The following is a 17,833-nucleotide window of genomic DNA, read 5'->3' on the forward strand; positions in this document are numbered from 1 at the left end:
GACATGTTTGCTTCACCTTCTACCATTATAGTTTCCTGAGGCCTTCCCAGCCATGCAGAACTGTGAGTCAATTAAACCTCGTTCACTTATAAATTACCCATCTCATGCAGTCCTTTATAGCAGTGTGAAACTGGCATAATACACATAGTAACTGAAACAGTATGGTATTGGTATAAAAACAGCCTCACAGACCAATGGAATCTAATCGAGATCCAAGAAATAAATCCATGCCTTTACAGCCAACTGGTTTTTGACAAAGTTACCAAGAACACACAGTGGAGAAAGGACAGTTATTTCGTGCAATGGAGAAAAGACAGTCAATAAATGGTCTTAGGGAAACTGCATATCAACCTACAGAGGAATAAAATTAGACTCTTGCCATACAGGATATGCAAAAATGAATTCAAAATGGATTAAAGACTTAAATGTGACCCTCCAAACTATGAAACTACTAAAAGAAAACATAGGGAAAGCCTATAGTTTGGTTAATTATTTTGGGGAAATGACCCCAAAAGGTCAAACATCAAAAGCAAAAGTAGACAGATGGGATTTCATCAAACTAATAATTTCAGCACAGCAAAGGAAATAAAAAAATGAAGAGACAGCCTATGGAATAGGAGAAAATATTTGCAAGCTATACATCTGATAAAGGGTTAGTTAATATCCAAAATACATAAGGAACCCAAACACCTCAGTAGCAAGAAAACAAACGACCTAATGACAAAATGGGCAGAAAAAACCTCAATAGATAATTCTCAAAGAAGACATATAAATAGCCAACAGGTATATTTTTAAATGTTCAACATCACTAATCATCAGGGCAATGTAAATCTAAACCTCAAATCCCGCTACTGCTTTATCAAACTAAGTTTAGATAATATTCAAAATCTTTGTTGTCATTTCAATAATGTTCATAGCATCTTCACCAGGAATAGATTTCATCTCAGGAAACCATTTTCTTTGTTCATCCATAAAAAGCTACTCCTCATCCATTCAAGTTTGATCATGACATTGTAGCAATTTAGTCACATCTTTAGGCTCCACATTTAATTCTGATTCTCTTGCTACTTTCAGGACCTTTACAATTACTTTCTCCACTGAAGTCCTGACTCCTCAAATTTATCCACAAGTATTGGAATCAAGTTCTCACAAATTTATGTTAATGTTAATCATTGATGTTATATGTGAATTGATGTATGTGAATATGCTTTGAATGTTTTAAGTGTATACTTCGTATTTCAAAAATCTCATGATATACTTTTGATTGATGTACTTATTGAAATTGTACCTGATCCTGTTTGATATTGTGCTGGATAGCCTCTTTCTTTCTCCTTGTATCTACTCTTTACCCTTCTTGCCCTGCTGTGCCTCCCAGTGTTGAGCAGAAGAACCACCCAACATCTATGTATGGCTGATATTTGCTTTAGAGTACAAGATTTGGGCTTTTTGAGCTGATGAAATGTAGTTGAGATTCTGGATCTCATCCACTATGCTCACATGAATTATGCACCCTTGTCCTCTGGTTGTGGGTGAGTTCATTTGGTGAGAGGCACTGGAAGATGGGAGGCTGGGAGGAGAGTGAGGTCAGGGTATTTATCCCTCCTTCTCTCACACTGCAAGACTGAAGGAAGGGCAGTGGCCATACTCCTCTGCCTAGGGTCATAGCACCTGAACTGTCCGAGACCCTTTACCCGTAGATACAACTCTCTCTAGGTGCTACTGGCCATTATTTCTTTTCAAGTCTTGGCTGGTGGAACTGCATCCCCCTATCATGAGACCCTGGTGCCTCCCATTTCTTATTTGTTCTCTTAACCCTGCCCACAACTCCATAAATAGTCTCTTCAAGAAACTCTCTTATCACCCCTTTGAGTGTGTTGTTGTCTGTCTTCTCCTGGATTCTCACTGGAACAGCTATTATGGAATCCCTGACAGCATCAATCTCACAATCTGAATAATTTTTCCCATAAATAAAATTATTCCAGGTTTTCAAAACATTTCTATTTCCAAAGAATTAGAACTGGTTATGACTAATGTAGGGGATTTTACTCCTTTAAAAACAACCAAAATGAAAGGGAGTAGTTTGGGTAATTTTTCCCCCTAGGACACTTCTGCTATAACCAACTCATCACTGAATGATTTGGGTTATGAAATACCTGTCATCGCCATCAGTGATGCACTCGGGGAAGGCGAGGCTACAGCCAAACAGCATGATATGTTGATAGCAACTGAGGCGATGGAGATATGTGAAAAACTTGAGGAACTTCTCCACTTCCATGTTTCTGACAACTGAGAGGAGAGGTGTCAGAGTGGCGTGGTAGGGCAGCATTTGACACTGGCTATGGGTGATGTTCATGCAGGCACCTGGAAAGTGAAGACAATTACATTTAAGAGTGGACACATCAGAAGTATATGTTTGCAAATTCATTTAATTTTTGTTTGTAAGATAAAGCATATTTCATAAGAACAATTTTAGTTATGCAATCATACACATAAGTGCATGTAAGTATGTGTACATATATGATAAAGAAATCAAGCTACAAATATTTACAGAGAAAGAGCATTTGTGTCCTGGGAAAACATGTGGAAAATACATACTCTCCATACATAGCTGGTAGGTATATAAATTGACAATCACCTTTTCTTTTGCATCACAGCTGGGCAGAGCAATATGTATCAAAAAATCTTTTCAACATGTATATTCCTTGGCATTGTCAGGTCATTTCTAGAAATCTATGTAATTATATGCTTAAATTTATCCTAAGGAAATAATCATAGTTGTGAATGTGGATTTATCTACGGGGATATTGATCTCTGTATAGTTTATAATTTTTAAAAGATAGAAATCATCTAAATATTCAGCAAAAAAAATTGTTCTAAAATATATGGAACAAACAACATAATATTTAATTTAGGTACATAAAAAATGCTTCAGAAGACTATTTAATCACATGGAATGATGCTCATAATACAATAAAAAAATAAAAGTAGGAAGTCACAAAACAATTTGTAACAATTATTTTTGTTAAAAACACACAATTATGCAAAGATCAATAGATCAGGAGCAGCTCAGAGCCTCTGACATTATCTTCTTTCATATCTGGCTCTTTTGGGTACCACCACATCCACAGCCTTTCCAACTCCTTCAATCGAGAAATTTGCCTGGTTGACCTGATATAAACAAAAATGTTGGCATGGGTCCATATGATAGAATTTTATGAGATATTTATATTAATATGTAATACACCCATGTATTTGGACCACATTTTTTTATCAGTTTTAATTACATTATTTTATTTAAGGGTTATCAGCTTTTGGACTTACACTCTTGAAGGAAGACCATGTTTGAAGCAATTACATGACTGGAAGGCTCATTCCCTCTACCTAGCCAAAGAAATCATTGAATATTAAGAGAACATTTGAAAAATGCAAGGTAGAAAACATCCTAGAAATTTTCCCATATTAGCATTTGGAGAGCTTCAATTTTTCCTTTACTGCTGCATAATATTCCATTGTATGTTATACTGGGATTTATTTAAACAATCTCCCTTTAATAAATATTTTGACTGTTTTCAAACTTTTGCTATTGTATTGTTGCAATAGGTAACCTGTACATGTGTCTGATATGTGGAATAGATTTCCAGGAGTAGGATTCCTGAGTAAATAGATCAAATTTCCCCATCATCGAGAAGTACCATTTTGCATTCTAACCAACAATGTATGAGGATGTCTGCTTTCTCACAGCCTCTCTCTGTTCCCAACAGAGAACAGTGTCAAACTTTTGGATTTTTGCTAATCTGATAGGTGAGAAATTACATTGATTATATTAGATTTTTCATTTGCATTTAACTTGTTGCCAGTGAAATTGAGTATCTTTTCATATATTTAAGCACCATTTGCATTTTTGTCTTCAGTTTCATATGCTTGGAAGATTTTTCCTACTGACTTTTAGGCATGTTTTTTCTACTTTTACAAGCTCCTTATTAGGGAGATTAGGGTACTGAAAATATTCTAACACTTTTTCTTTAGCTTTGTGGTTTTGAAATTATTTTAAAGAACTAATTACTATTTAAATCATTTATTTAATAGATGAATGTATTTTATTCTACTCTAATCCAGCTGTTGAGGATAAAAAATTTTAAAGGGGCTTTCTTTGAAAAGTAGCCAGGTCAGAGGCAGAGCTCAAAATCGAATCTGGAGTAAGGTATGATAATATCTGACGTTTGAGTACCCGTTGATAGTTTACAAACCACTTCTACCCTTATCTTTTAAGGTTGTATTAGGATGGTTTGGCTGTAGTGAAGGAAAACTGAATATAACAAAAATTTATTTGCCCTATAAAAGTCTAGATGAGTGGTCCAGGGCAGAAACAGAAGCTTTTTATGTAGCCCTAACCTCATCGCCCAAGATAGTGAAATCTATGGTCCAGACAGAAAGGTGGAGAGGCAGCAAAGAGGACAAAGGCATACTTTTAATATTTCTTAAGAACAGCTCCAGCTGCTAGGAGACCCTCCCACATACATCCCATTATTGATAACTTCATCACATGGCCATATCTGGTTGCATAAGAGGCTAGGGTTATTCCAGTTTGACTTGTGCCCAGATAAAAATGGGGAGTGGGTCAATTACAAATGAAGGAGAATGGATATTGGTGTTCTACCAGAAACCTCTGCTAAAAAAATAAATAGAGAAAGTATCATTATACTCACTATAAAATAATAATTTTTAAAAAGCCAGGCATAGTGGCTCATGCCTGTAATCCCAGAACTTTGGGAGGCCAAGGTGGGTGGATCACCTGAGGTCAGGAGGTCGAGACCACCCTGGCCAACATGGTGAAACCCTGTCTCTACTAAAAATACAAAAATTAGCCAGGCGTAGTGGCAGGTACCTGTAATCCCAGCTACTCAAGAGACTGAGGCAGAAGAATTGCTTGAACTCAGGAGGCAGAGATTGGCTGTGAGCTGAGACCATGTCAATGCACTCCAGCCTGGGCAACAGAGTGCGATTTTGTCTCAAAAAAGAAAAAAAAGGTACAATTATTTTTCTATTCAAGGTGTTTGATTAAGCACATATCCTCCCTCCTGACACCTCACAAAAAAAGAATAGTAAAGGGGAAAAAAGCATAAACTCATAACAGCAAAGAACAAGGAGAGGGGCTTCCATCAGTGGATAAATATTTTAGCAAATTTCCGGCAGCCAAAAAGAGCATGCAAGAAATCTGAAGTTCATGGAATAGGATGAAGTCAATCTGCCTAGCAGAACCCAGGAGAGGTTCCAGGCTTGAGTTGGCAGATAAGGCAGAGAAGAACAAAAACTGGAACTAAAAAAGGGAGACATTAAAGATCTGTATATGAAACAATTGCTTCTCATTTCACCCCCACACACAGAATACATGACAGCCAGGAAATTACCACCATTAAAAAATAAAAATAAAAATATTCATCTATCTCCAAATAAATTACACCAGTGGTAATTTCTTTAGAGAAATCACTGAGAAAAGCTGAGAAATTTCTGAGAACTGAGAAAGCTGGTATGGCTATTGGTACCACAGATAAGGTTAATAATAACTGAAAATGTCACTCTGAAAAAATAGAAATAGTTCAAGAACAGAAGAGAACTTTTAAAAAAAATCATCAATAACTTCCGAGTAAAGTGACCATGCAATTTGTCATCCTCCCTGAGACAATTTGGAGAATAACAATGCACTATTAATAACTATGCCAGGAAAATAAATATAAACCATGATGTCTCCTATGAACCAAGATATATAGATTCAAATCAGTATTGAATCCATAAACGAGGATAGGATGCTAAGAAAAAGAAAACTCAGAGAAAACTTTACAATTCACACCACAAAAATGCAAAGGAGCATAAGAGACTACTCTGAATAATTATCTGCCAACAAATTAGATAAACTAGAAGAAATGGATAAATTCCTGGGCACATACAACTTACCAAGACTGAATCATGAAAAAATAGAAAATATGAACAGCCCAATAATGAGAAAGGATATTGAACCAGTAATAAAAAGACTTCTATCACAGAAAAGCCCAGGACCTGATGGTTTCACTATTAATTCCACCAAACATTTAAAGAACTAATACCAATCCTTCTCAAACTCTTCCAAAAAAATGAGGGAAAGTGAATATTTATAAACACATTTTATAAAGCCAGCATTGCCCTGATACCAAAGTCAGAACACTACAAGAGAAGAAAATCACAGGATAATAACTTTAATGAAAATAGATACAAAAATCCCAACAAAATTCTAGCAAACCAAATTCAACAGCACATTAAAAAGATCACTTACCATAATCAAGTGGAATTTATACCTCAGATGCAAGGATGTTTCAATATACACAAATTAATAAATGTGATACACCACTTCAACAGAATGAAAGACAAAAACCATATGACCATCTCAAAAGACAGAAAAAAGTCCTTGAGAAAATTAAACATCCTTTCATAATAAGACCTTCAACAAATTAGGTGCCGAAGAAATGTACTTCAACACAATAAAGGCCATCTACAACAAACCTATTAACAATATGCACAATGGAAAAAGACAAAAGCCATCCTCTAAGGTCCGGAAGAGAACAAGGATGCCTGCTCTTGCCACTACTAATCAACTTCGTATTGGAAGTTCTAACCAGAGCAATCTGGCAAAAGAAAGAAATAAAAGCAAGCAAATTTGAAAGAAATAAGTTAAATGGTCTCTGTAACAACATGAGCTTTAGAAAAACCTAAAGACTCCACAAGGAAACCTCTTAGAACTAATAAGCATATTCAGAAAAGCAGTAAAAGTAATCTGTTCAAAATCAACATACAAAAATCAGTGGTTTCAATTAGAAATGAAGGAGAGAAAAATAAAATTAAGTTAAAAATAAACCAGTTATGCTTTTATACATTAACAACAAACTGTACAAAAAAGAAATCAAGAAAACAATCCTACAATAGCTACAGATAAAAATGCTTAGGAATAAATTTAACCAAGAAGGTGGAAGATCTAACACTGAAAATGATGAAGCATTGTTGAAAGAAATTAAAGGAAACACAAATAAGTAGAAAAATATCCTGTGTTCATGCTTTGGAAGAATTAATCTCATTAAATATTTATACTGCCCAAAGTGATCTACAGATTCAGTGCAATACCTATCATAATTCTAACAACATTTTTCATAGGAATAGAAAAAAATCCTAGAATTCATATGGAAACACACACAAAAAATATCCAAAAAAAATCTTGAGCAAAAAGTAAACTGAATATATCACACTACTTCATTTCAAAATATACCATGAAGCTATAGTAGTCAAAAAAGCATGATATTGGCATACGTACATATAGAGCACCATAACAGAATGAAGGCTCTAGAAACAAATCCACACATTTATGGTCAATTGATTTTCAACAAAGTTGCCAAGAATACACAATGAGGAAAGAATAGTCTCTTCAATAAATAGCATTGAATAAAACTAGATATAAAGATTTAGAAGAATAAAATTAGTCTTTTATTTTACACCATACACAAAATTAACTCAAAATGAATTAAAAACTTACATGTAAAACCTAAAACTATAAAACTACTAGAAGACTACATGGGGGAAAATCTCATTAGTCTGGTTAATGATTTTTTGAATATGATCCCAAAAGCAAGGACAACAAATGTATAAATAGACAAATGTGATTACATCAAACTAAAAACCTCCTCACAGTAAAGGAAACAGTCAACACAGCAAAGAAATAACTTACAAAATGGGAGAAAATATTTGCAAACCATACATCTGATAAGGGGTTAATATCCAAAATACAAAAGGAACTTTATTTAGCAGATAGAAAACAATAACTAAATTTAAAAGTGAGAAAAGGCCTTAAACAGACATTTCTCAAAAGAATAAATACAAATGGCCAACAGGTATGTGAAAAAAATGTTCAACATCTCTAACCATCAGAGAAATGCAAAATAAAACCACAATACCTCATTCCTGTTAGTACAGCTATTACTAAAACAAAAAATGAAAAAACAGAAACTAGCAAGTTATGGTAAGAATGTGGAGAAAAGGGAACACTTGCACACTGCTGATAGAGTTGTAACTTAGTCAAGCCATTATGGAAGACAGTGTGGACATTCCCCCAAAAAATTTAAAAAAGAACTACCAAATGATCTGACAATCTGACCACTGGCTATATATCCAAAAGATGTAAGATCATTATGTTGAAGAGAAATCTACACTCCCATGTTCATTGCAGCATTATTCACAATAGTCAAGATATGAAGTGAACAAAAATGTCCATTAATGGATGAATGGGTAAAGAACATGTAGTGTATACACACAATGAAATACTATTTGACCTTTAAAAAGAAGGAAATACTGTCATTTAGGACAAGGGGGATAAACCTTGAGAACAATATGTTAAGTGAAATCAACCAAGCACAAAAAGACAAAAACCACGTGATTTCACTTACATGTGGAATCTTAAAAAGTTGAACTAATAGAAGCAGAGAGTAAATTGTTGGTTACCAGGGACTAGCAGGGTAAGGGCGAGGACTGAGATATGTTGGTCAAAGGATACAAAATTTCAATTTTTTTTATCCTTTGTTATTTCTGTACACAGGAGAAATAAGTTCAAACGATCTATTGTACAGCATGGTGACTATAGTTAATAATAATACACGGTACACATTGCAAATTGCTAACAGAGTAGATTTTAAGTGTACTCACCACAAAAACTGTTTGAGGTTAAAAAATAAAAAGAGTTCCAAGTAATAATACAACAACTTTTTTCATATTTCATATAAATAAAGGCAGCATTTTGCATTGGGAAAAAAATGGGTTATGAGCCCTCACAGAGGGACCAATTAGACTGGAAATGTTCAGTGCCTATTCTTGGCTGTACCAGGAAGTCAACTCAGGTCAGGACTGCATCAGCAGAATGCAATAATGAAGGTCATTCTCTATTCTAGATAATTCACCTAAGAAGAAATATTTTGTCCGAATGATTTCTGGGACAAACCTATTTGAAAGGATATTGTGTACTTAGGAAGACCCATAAGAGGGTTACAGTAAGCTAAGAGAAGACAAAACTGAAGACAGGGTCTCTCTTTAATTTTAAGTTCAGGGGTATATATGCTGGTATATTACATAAATAAACTTGTCTCATGGGGATTTGTTGTACAGATTATTTCATCACGCAGATATTAAGCCTAGTATCCATTAGGTATTTTTCCTGATTCCCTCCCTCCTCCCACCCTCCACCCTCTGATAGGCCCCAGTGTGTGTTGTTTCCCTCTATGTGTCCATGTATTCTCAACATTTAGCTCCCACTTATAAGTGAGAACATGTGGTATTTGGTTTTTCTATTCAGGTCTTAAGTAACTGTAAACGGAATCTAAACATAGAACTATTCTATTTCTCATAAGAGAAAATCAGGAAACAAAAGACACATTTTCTTAATGAGTGATTGTAACATTTGTAAAAAGTCTTTACAGACATAGTGAAGGCACAGTTAAACCAATGTCTTGCTAAGTTATACAAAAATATGTAAGTATTTTGTGCAATCCTATGTAAATTATCAGAGTTAAGTAAAATCTAGCTATTCTTGCCAAGAGAAATACGAGGTTTGGGAGTTTATGTTCTGTGTAATTGTAGATATTCTAAACATTTTTTAACGCAACCCCAATTGTCTTGGTGATTTTTTTTTTTTTTTGCCACGCTTCAAGCTTTCACATCATACATATATGTGTAACTACATCATTGTTTCTATCTTATTCCTAAACACACATTCATACTACTTGGTTTTAAGATGTTTAAATCACAGGTAAAGGCTCATAACCTGTTGCAATTCATTCATGCAAGAAACTACTTACCGTCACAGTGCTTTAACACAGTGAGGGAGTCAATTTTTTTTTTTTTTTTTTTTTTGAGACAGAGTCTCTCTCAGTCACCCAGGCTAGAGTGCAGTGGCACCATCTCAGCTCACTGCAACCTCTGCCTCCCAGGTTCAAATGATTCTTCTGCTCAGCCTCCTGAGTAGCTGAGACTACAGGCATGCACCACCACATCTGGCTAATTTTGTTGGTGTTGTTGTTGTATTTTTAGTAGAGATGGGATTTCACCATATTGGCCAGGCCAGTCTCAAACTCCTGACCTTGTGATCCACCCACTTTGGCCTCCCAAAGTGCTAGGATTACAGGTGTGAACCAATGCGCATGGCCAGGGTCAATTTTTTGTGTAAATCAATTATTCACATTCCATAGAACTAAGTGAGATTTAACATTGCAGCTGTAGCAGCATCTGTCAGGCATTTTAAAATAAATTTTGAAAGAACTATACCTTACCCCATAAAATCATCCATCCTAAAATTTTGAATGATTGAGTAATAGCCATAATTAAAATGTATATATTGTCTTCAACTTCGTTAAACACTTTTCCATGTATAGTATAGTGGTTCCACAGTCTGATTCAAAATCCTGGCTTTACTATTTTATATTTATATGGCCTTTGGCAAGTTATTGAGCTCATCTGTTTATCAGTTTCCTTATCTGTAAAATGGAAATGATAATGACTGTGTAATTAGTTTATTACAAGGATAAAACAATGTTTACACAATGTCCAGCATATAGTATGTGATTGTCTCATTTGTGACTCACAAAACTCTGTGAACTAGACAGAGGAGAGATTTATACCCATGTTACCTAAGTAGGAAAATTAAGGCAGAGACATTAAGCTTTCATTCTGCCTTGTTCTTCTGAATTCTATAATGTATCCATTTATAAAGGGAACAATTACTCATTTATACAAGAACAAAATTCAAAGTTGAATTCCTCAGTTTTGCTTACTTGTACAGTAAAACAACACTGGGAGTTATAGTTTTAAAACATAGTTAAGTATTTTAAAACAGTAGTCACTTAAAAATACTTATTGAGACTATTAATTATACAAAGGCAGTCAGTGCTATAGAATTTTTTTAAAAAAAGAATTTGGAATTAGAACACATTTTACATATTTAACCAAAATTTACTTTAACACATATAGAAATTATTTGTTTTCATGACAACAGTGGTAAAAATAAATTCTATAATGATGAGAGTATAAAACATTACTTGGTGGAGCAACATGTTCAATAAGGAGAGGATTTCTTGTAAAATCCTCTGCCTCACTAGTGGTTTGTTTTGAATTTCACCACTCATGAAGGTGATGAGATTTCAGTGGACTTTCCAGCCCTGTGTAGTTTATTGGAAATCTCATTTTAGGTTTAGTAATAGTTAAGATTTGAGTACAGGAGTAATGGATTCTAGGACTAACATGGCAGATTTGCATACCAAAGCCTGGATTATACCAGCTGGGTATTGTGGTCCTTAATGCATTTGTAAAAGGCTCAATTAGATAACCCTCTCTAACTCAGAATCCTCTAAACTTAAAATCTATCATAAGTCAGAATCAAGTTGATTGGTGTTTACCTTTTTACTCTCTGACTCTGCAAAGGAAGATTTTATGTAGAATAATACTGTAAGGAAAGGCATGTTCTACATACTCAAAAAAATTTTAAATGAAATTTTAGCCTACTTAAAATACATATGACATACTATTTCTTTCTTTTAATAAATACATCTTTTATCTTCTAATAAATATACCTTCTAGGCATGTTTATTAAAACCAGGTTCATTGATTTGAAAGATGAAAGGTATATTTATCTTTTATGTTTATTATTATTAATTACTAAAAGATAAAAAGTATATACCTATTGGGGAGACTGTCCATAAGACAGACCTATAATTTTTATTTTCATATTGTCTTTGCTTTAAATATCTAGCTTCTAGTTGATTCAAAAATATCTACAGGCATTTTCTTTCTATTTTCTCTAAAATATTTTGCATTTAATAGTGATTAATTTTTCCTTAAAAGCATGATAAAACTTGTCTATAAAATACCTGGGATTGCAAAATTTTTAAAAGAATGATTTTTACAGGTAGTTTTTAAACTACTGATTATGATAGCAGCAGTGGCCTGTCTGGAGTTGCTGCAAACATGCCAGCTGTGGTGGCGGAGGCATGGCCAGGGCTGCATGCTCCACAGGCTGAAGTCGGTGGGAGGCAGGAACAGGCGGGCGCCCCACCACTTCTGAGTTGGCAGGGCAGGAACTCTGCACTCCCAGGTGCAGCAGCAGCTAGCCAGCTGTGGCTCTGGACGTAGGCATCCCTGCACTCTCAGAAGCCCAGGAAGCCCCCATTCCCCCACAGGCTCAGAAGTGTCTGCTCCCGCTGCCTGGGCTCTCCCTGCTTCCAGCACCCACTCCAATTTCAGAGCAAAGTTGTGGCCAAGCCCAGGCACTGTCATAGCCCAGACAGGTGTGCATGTCAGGGACAGCACTGACATGCCAGCCCCCTGCCACCTCAGCCCCCTCTGAACTTTAGGTACTGAGGAGCATGAGAGGGAAGCCAAGTGGGGAATGAAGACAGCTCAGTGCAGGCCTGCAGGCACCCCTCAGCACAGACAGCCTGTGTGCTGTGGACAGCATGCTGATGGCAACAGGAAGCAAGCAGACAGGCTCCTGGGCAGAAAGGGGCAGGTCCCTGGTGAAGCCTCACCTTCAAGCCAGGGTTAGTCTGAAGCCTAGGGGGCAGGCAGGCTGTCAGTCCCAGGTAAAGTCCCAGCCAGGAGTGAGAACTTATGGTGCTTTTTCCAGGCCCACCCATGGCCACCCATGGACCAATCAGCATGTACTTCCTCCTTTCTGAAGCCCACAAAAACCCCAAACTCAGCCAGACTCACATAGACATCAGGATTACCAGCTGCAGGAAAGAGCTACCCCTGCTTTGAGTCTCCTCCACTCGTTGGAATGACCTGCCTGTGGAAAGGAGCTACCTGCAGAAAGGAGGTACCCACTTCAGGTCTCCTGAGAGCTGTTGTGTTGCTCAATAATGCTCCTCTCTGCCTTGCTTACCCTCCAGTTGTCTGTGTACCTCATTCTTCCTGGATGTGGAACAAGACCTCGGGACCTGCCAAATGACAGGACTGAAAGAGTTGTAACACAAACTGCTGAAACACACCACCCCGACTTGTCACATCATAAGCGACAAGAAGGAGAAAAGAGGCCAGGGACAGTGGCTCATGCCTGTAATCTCAGCACTTTGGGAGGCTAAGACAGGTGGATTAGTTTAGACCAGGAGTTCAAATTTGAGCCTGGTCAACATGGTGAAACCCCCTCTCTACTAAAAATATAAAAATTAGCATGGTGGTGTGTGCCTATAGTCTCACCTACTTAGGAGACTGAGGCAGCAGAATCATTTGAATTTGGGAGGCTGAGGGTGCAGTGAACTGAGATCAAGCCACTGCATTCCAGCCTGGGTGACCAAGAGACTCTGTATAAAAAAAAAAAAAGGAGAGAAGAGCTGTGGCCCTTTTGGGAGCCTACACCTACGGGCTCCCTGAACCAGGGCTGTGACACCCTTTTGGGGGCTCTGTGGTTTCTGGTGTCTGCAAGCTTCCAGGTGCCATCACATTCCCCTTGTTGAAATGCAGGTGTCTGCAGCAGAAGGAACTTGCAGTGTGTCTGATCTAGCCACAGGATAGCACAGAGAAGGCAGCTGTGCTGGCACCTGGAGCTGCCTACCCCACCACAGCAGTTGGCATACCTGGCTGTGCACAGTGGCCAGACCCCACACTCGCTCACTCATTCTCCCCTCGCTACCCCACACCAGGCTCTCCCCTTGCAGCCATGGGAGGTTGGCCAGTAGCATGAGCTGAGCACAGCCTGCCAGGCTGAGTGAGTAGAATGAGCCCAGAAAGCACGAGCAAAACTCGGGCAAAGGCACTACAAGCCACAGAAGTTTCCGGCTTGACCCGAAGGATCCTGTGACAACTAAATGTCTTCAGTTACTACTGGTCTATTTTAGGAGATTTTTCTTGAATCAGTTTTGATAAATTATACTTTCCTAAGAAATTGATCAGCTTGTCTAAATTTTCAACTATATTGGCATAAAGTTGTGCATAATATTCTTTTATTATGTTGTAATTCTTGTATTTACAATAATGGTCTTGTTTTATTACTGTTTTGGTTTGTATATGCATGCTTTCTCTTTTTTTGATCAATGTTGAAAAATATTTGTCTAATTTATTAGTCTTTTCAAAAACAGACATTTTACTTTTTGACCTCTGTTTATATTGGTTTTCCACTTTATTAATTTACTCTTGCTTTAATTTTCTCTATCCTTGTGCTTTCTTCAAGCTTTTTGATTTATTCTTTTTCTCATCTCTCAGGTACTTCCCTCAGTCTTTCTATTGTAAATGTGTATAGCTATAAATTTCTCTTGAGGTACTCTTTTAATGCATCCCACAAGTTTTGGTAAGTAGAATTTTTATTATTGTTCAATTATAAATATTTTCTATTTCCATCTCAATTTTTTCTTTGACCCTTTAAAAAGGATGTTACTTAATTTTTAAACTTAGAAAGGGGGTTCGTGTGATCTGTGTGGCATTTGATGTTATGTGAGAGAACATTCAAGTCATCTGTTTGCCATGTGGCGATACATTCCATGGCATAAAAATCCTCTGAGAATTTCTTAATCTTCATTATAAAATGACAGGCACTAAGCTTATTGTATTTCCTCTTCAAGTTAGACTAAAAATCACGAGACAAAAGCAATTCCTCCAGGGGAAATTACAACAGCAAACATTTAGGAGCTAATTTCTCCACTGATAAAAATGAAGTTCAAGCCTTTAATTTCACCTCAGCTTCCTTTTTTTCTGTTTAATTCAAATGCAATTCTATTTACTAATTGTATTAAAGTAAAAAATAATTTTAATTTTATAAAATTATTTCTATCAGGTATCTATCCTTTTAACTTAATATATACTTAGAAGAGATATGTGGAAGAACATTTAGTTTATATTATTAAAGATGGTTTCTTTACTGGTGGTGGAATTTGGAATGACTTTTTCTTCTTGCTTTAGGCTTCCAGTTTTCTATATTGTTTAAATTCAATAATAGATATATAATACCTATAAATAATAAAATCATTATTTTTAAAAGAGCTTTTAAAATAAACTAAAACATTTTACCATCTTCTCTGTCATAAGGCTGGGTTGTTTTTGCTGAGGGATGTGGGAGTCAGCATGAAAGGGAAATTGTAGTACATGGGTCAAAGCGAAGGGGAAAAGGGAGCAAATAGACTCTTCCTGACCTTTCTGGTTAGTATTTTCTCAGTGCTTATCATGTGCCAGACTGTAAGACTAGCCCCACTGACAAGACTTGCAGTGGTTTCTTCTATAAAAGCAGCAGCAATCTCAACAAAGAACGAAATTCTGCCATATGCTACAGTGTGGATGAAACTTGAGGGCATTATGCTAAGTAAAATAAGCCAGTCACAAAAGGACGAATACTGCATGATTCCACTTATCTGAAGTATCAAACATAGTTCAAACTCATAGAACCAGAAAGTGGAATGATGGTTGCCAGAGGTTAGGCAGAAGGGGAAATGAGGAGTTGCTAACCAATGGGTACAGAGTTTCAGCAGTGCAAGATGAAAAAGTTTTGAGAATCTGCTGTACAACAATGGGCATATTGTTAACAAGTGTAATGTATACGCAAAACTTTGTTAAGAAGTTAGATTTCATGTTTTCTTTTTAACAATAAATAAATTAGAGACAGGGTAAGATGGCCAACTAGACGGATACAAGTGGAACACTCCCCTGGAGAGACTGAGATGACTGAAATGATTTTAACAGATCTTCAGAGCGAAGATGCTGAGAGTGGATGGAGGGAAGACACAGAAGCTGGGCTGAAAGAGGAGAAAGGTGGGAACGCCACACAGACTACCACACACCAGGACTCATCTTTCAACCACAACAGCTCTGGGGGAACAGGTGAGTTGAGCTGGTGAGGAGTAACCTGTCCTCACCATGGGCCTCTGGAACCCAAGCAGTGGGGGACCCTTTAACCACCATGGACTCTTGAGGTGATGGGGAGAATTGCTTAGAGAAGTCATGCGGCAGCAAGCCAACTGAAGTGGAGCCCAGAGGGTTTGCTGCAGGAACATCTGTACTGGAGCATGGCCAGGGATGGCCACTTTCCTAGGCTTGACTTGTTCCTATTAGAGACGTTAGCCTAGGGGAATTGTCAGACCTGATCTCTGCAGGGCAGTCTTGCACATTAGACAGAGCTGATCTGACCTGAGCACCACTTGGTCTGCTGGCCTCTCCTATACTCCAGCCTGGCCACACCTGTGTACAGGGCAGTCTCAAGTGCCCTGAGGAGCCACACCACAGCTTCAGCACCAGTGGACCAAGTCTGACCAATGGAGAGCTCCACTGAAGCATTCCCTACAGTCACACATCAGTCTACATGATCCCTCCCCACACCGATGCTTCCCCTAAGCCCACAGCAACTCCCTACATCACTTTGTTGGTGTGTGTCTACACCGGAGGGTTTTACTTGCTACTTGCTCTGCCAGCACACAGGAGTGCAGTCTCCTCCCCCCACTCCACAGCCATTGAAAATGGACCCTTGGTGAGAACAGAGCCAACAAGTCCCACCCCACCAGTACCCCACCCTTGCACTAACATTGTCCAGAGAACAGCAGATCCTCCCACACCCCAAGTGATCATTCCTGCTTGCAGGGCACAGAGACAGCACCCAGAACTATACCCGCCAGCACCCCACCCCCAAGCCAATACCACCTCCAGTGCAACCACATACACAGTCTCCAGCAGGGGTTCTCCACCCTTCACCCCAGTTGAATTGCCTCTGCCACTGTGCTGAATGCTGCCAGGGAGGCAGGCACCCCTGAATTTGCTAACACTCTGCTGCACTTGCAGCACCGCAGCCCCCTGCCCCCTGGTGCAGTGGACTCCAAACCTCAAGGAGCCAGAGGACAAAGTTGAGGCCCAATACAAGCCCCCAGAGTTAGAGCACACAGTCCAGGAGTTGGAAGCGAGCACTGGCCCCCTAAAATGTCCCAGAAATGAAACGAGTCAGCTGAATCCACCTTTTACCACAATTAAACCCTCAAGGTAATCAAATAGGCTAAAAGAAAAAAAAATCCAAAGTCAGCAATGTTAAACATTGACGGTAGATAAGACCACAAAGATGAGAAAGAATCAGTGCAAGAATGCTGAAAACTCAAAAAGCTAGAGTGCCTTCTTTCTTCTGAATGACCACATCACCTCTTCATCAAGGGTTTGAAACCAGGCTGAGATGGCTGAAATGACAGAAATAGAATTCAGAATATGGATAGGAAGGAAGATCATTGAGCTACAGGAGTAAATTGAAAATGAATGCAAGGAAGCTAAAGATTATAATAAAACAATGCAGGAGCTGATAGACAAACAGCCAGTAAAGAAAAGAACATAATCTGATAGAGCTGAAAAACCCACTGCAAGAATTTTACAATGCAATCAGAATTATTAATAGCAGAATAAACCAACAAGAGCAAAGAATCTCTGAACTTTAAGACTGGCTTTCTAAAATAAGACAGACAATAATAGAGAAAAAAAAATGAAAAGGAATGAACAAAACCACCAAGAAATATGGGATTATATGAAAAGACCAAATCTATGACTGATTGGTGTCCCTGAAAGAAATAAGAAGAATGAAACCAACTTGGAAAACGTATTTCAGCCATGAGAACTTCCCCAGCCTATCTAGAGAGGTCACCATTCAAATTCAGGAAATGTAGAAAACCCCAGTAAGATACTTCACAAGATGATCATCCCCAAGACACATAATCAACAGATTCTCCGGGGTTAAAATCAAAGAAAAAAATGTTATAGGCAGTTAGAGAAAAATGCTAAGTCACCTACAAAGGGAGCCCCATCACACTAATAATAGACCTCTCAG

The 17,833-nt window shown here is 37.7% G+C and overlaps 1 protein-coding gene across 1 annotated transcript in view; it reads right to left on the bottom strand.

Annotated features, from left to right (window-relative positions):
- Window positions 1–17,833, bottom strand: part of CORIN (corin, serine peptidase) — a 256,114-nt gene that overhangs the window by 162,700 nt on the left and 75,581 nt on the right. Inside the window, exon 4 of the mRNA XM_032274329.1 lies at window positions 2,154–2,361. Coding sequence (XP_032130220.1) covers window positions 2,154–2,361 — 208 coding nt within the window. The remainder of the gene's footprint in view (window positions 1–2,153; window positions 2,362–17,833) is intronic.

The sequence above is a fragment of the Sapajus apella genome, unplaced genomic scaffold (assembly GCF_009761245.1).
Source record: "Sapajus apella isolate SASKATOON/1434 unplaced genomic scaffold, GSC_monkey_1.0 scaffold5, whole genome shotgun sequence".
Classification (NCBI taxonomy): Eukaryota; Metazoa; Chordata; class Mammalia; order Primates; family Cebidae; genus Sapajus; species Sapajus apella.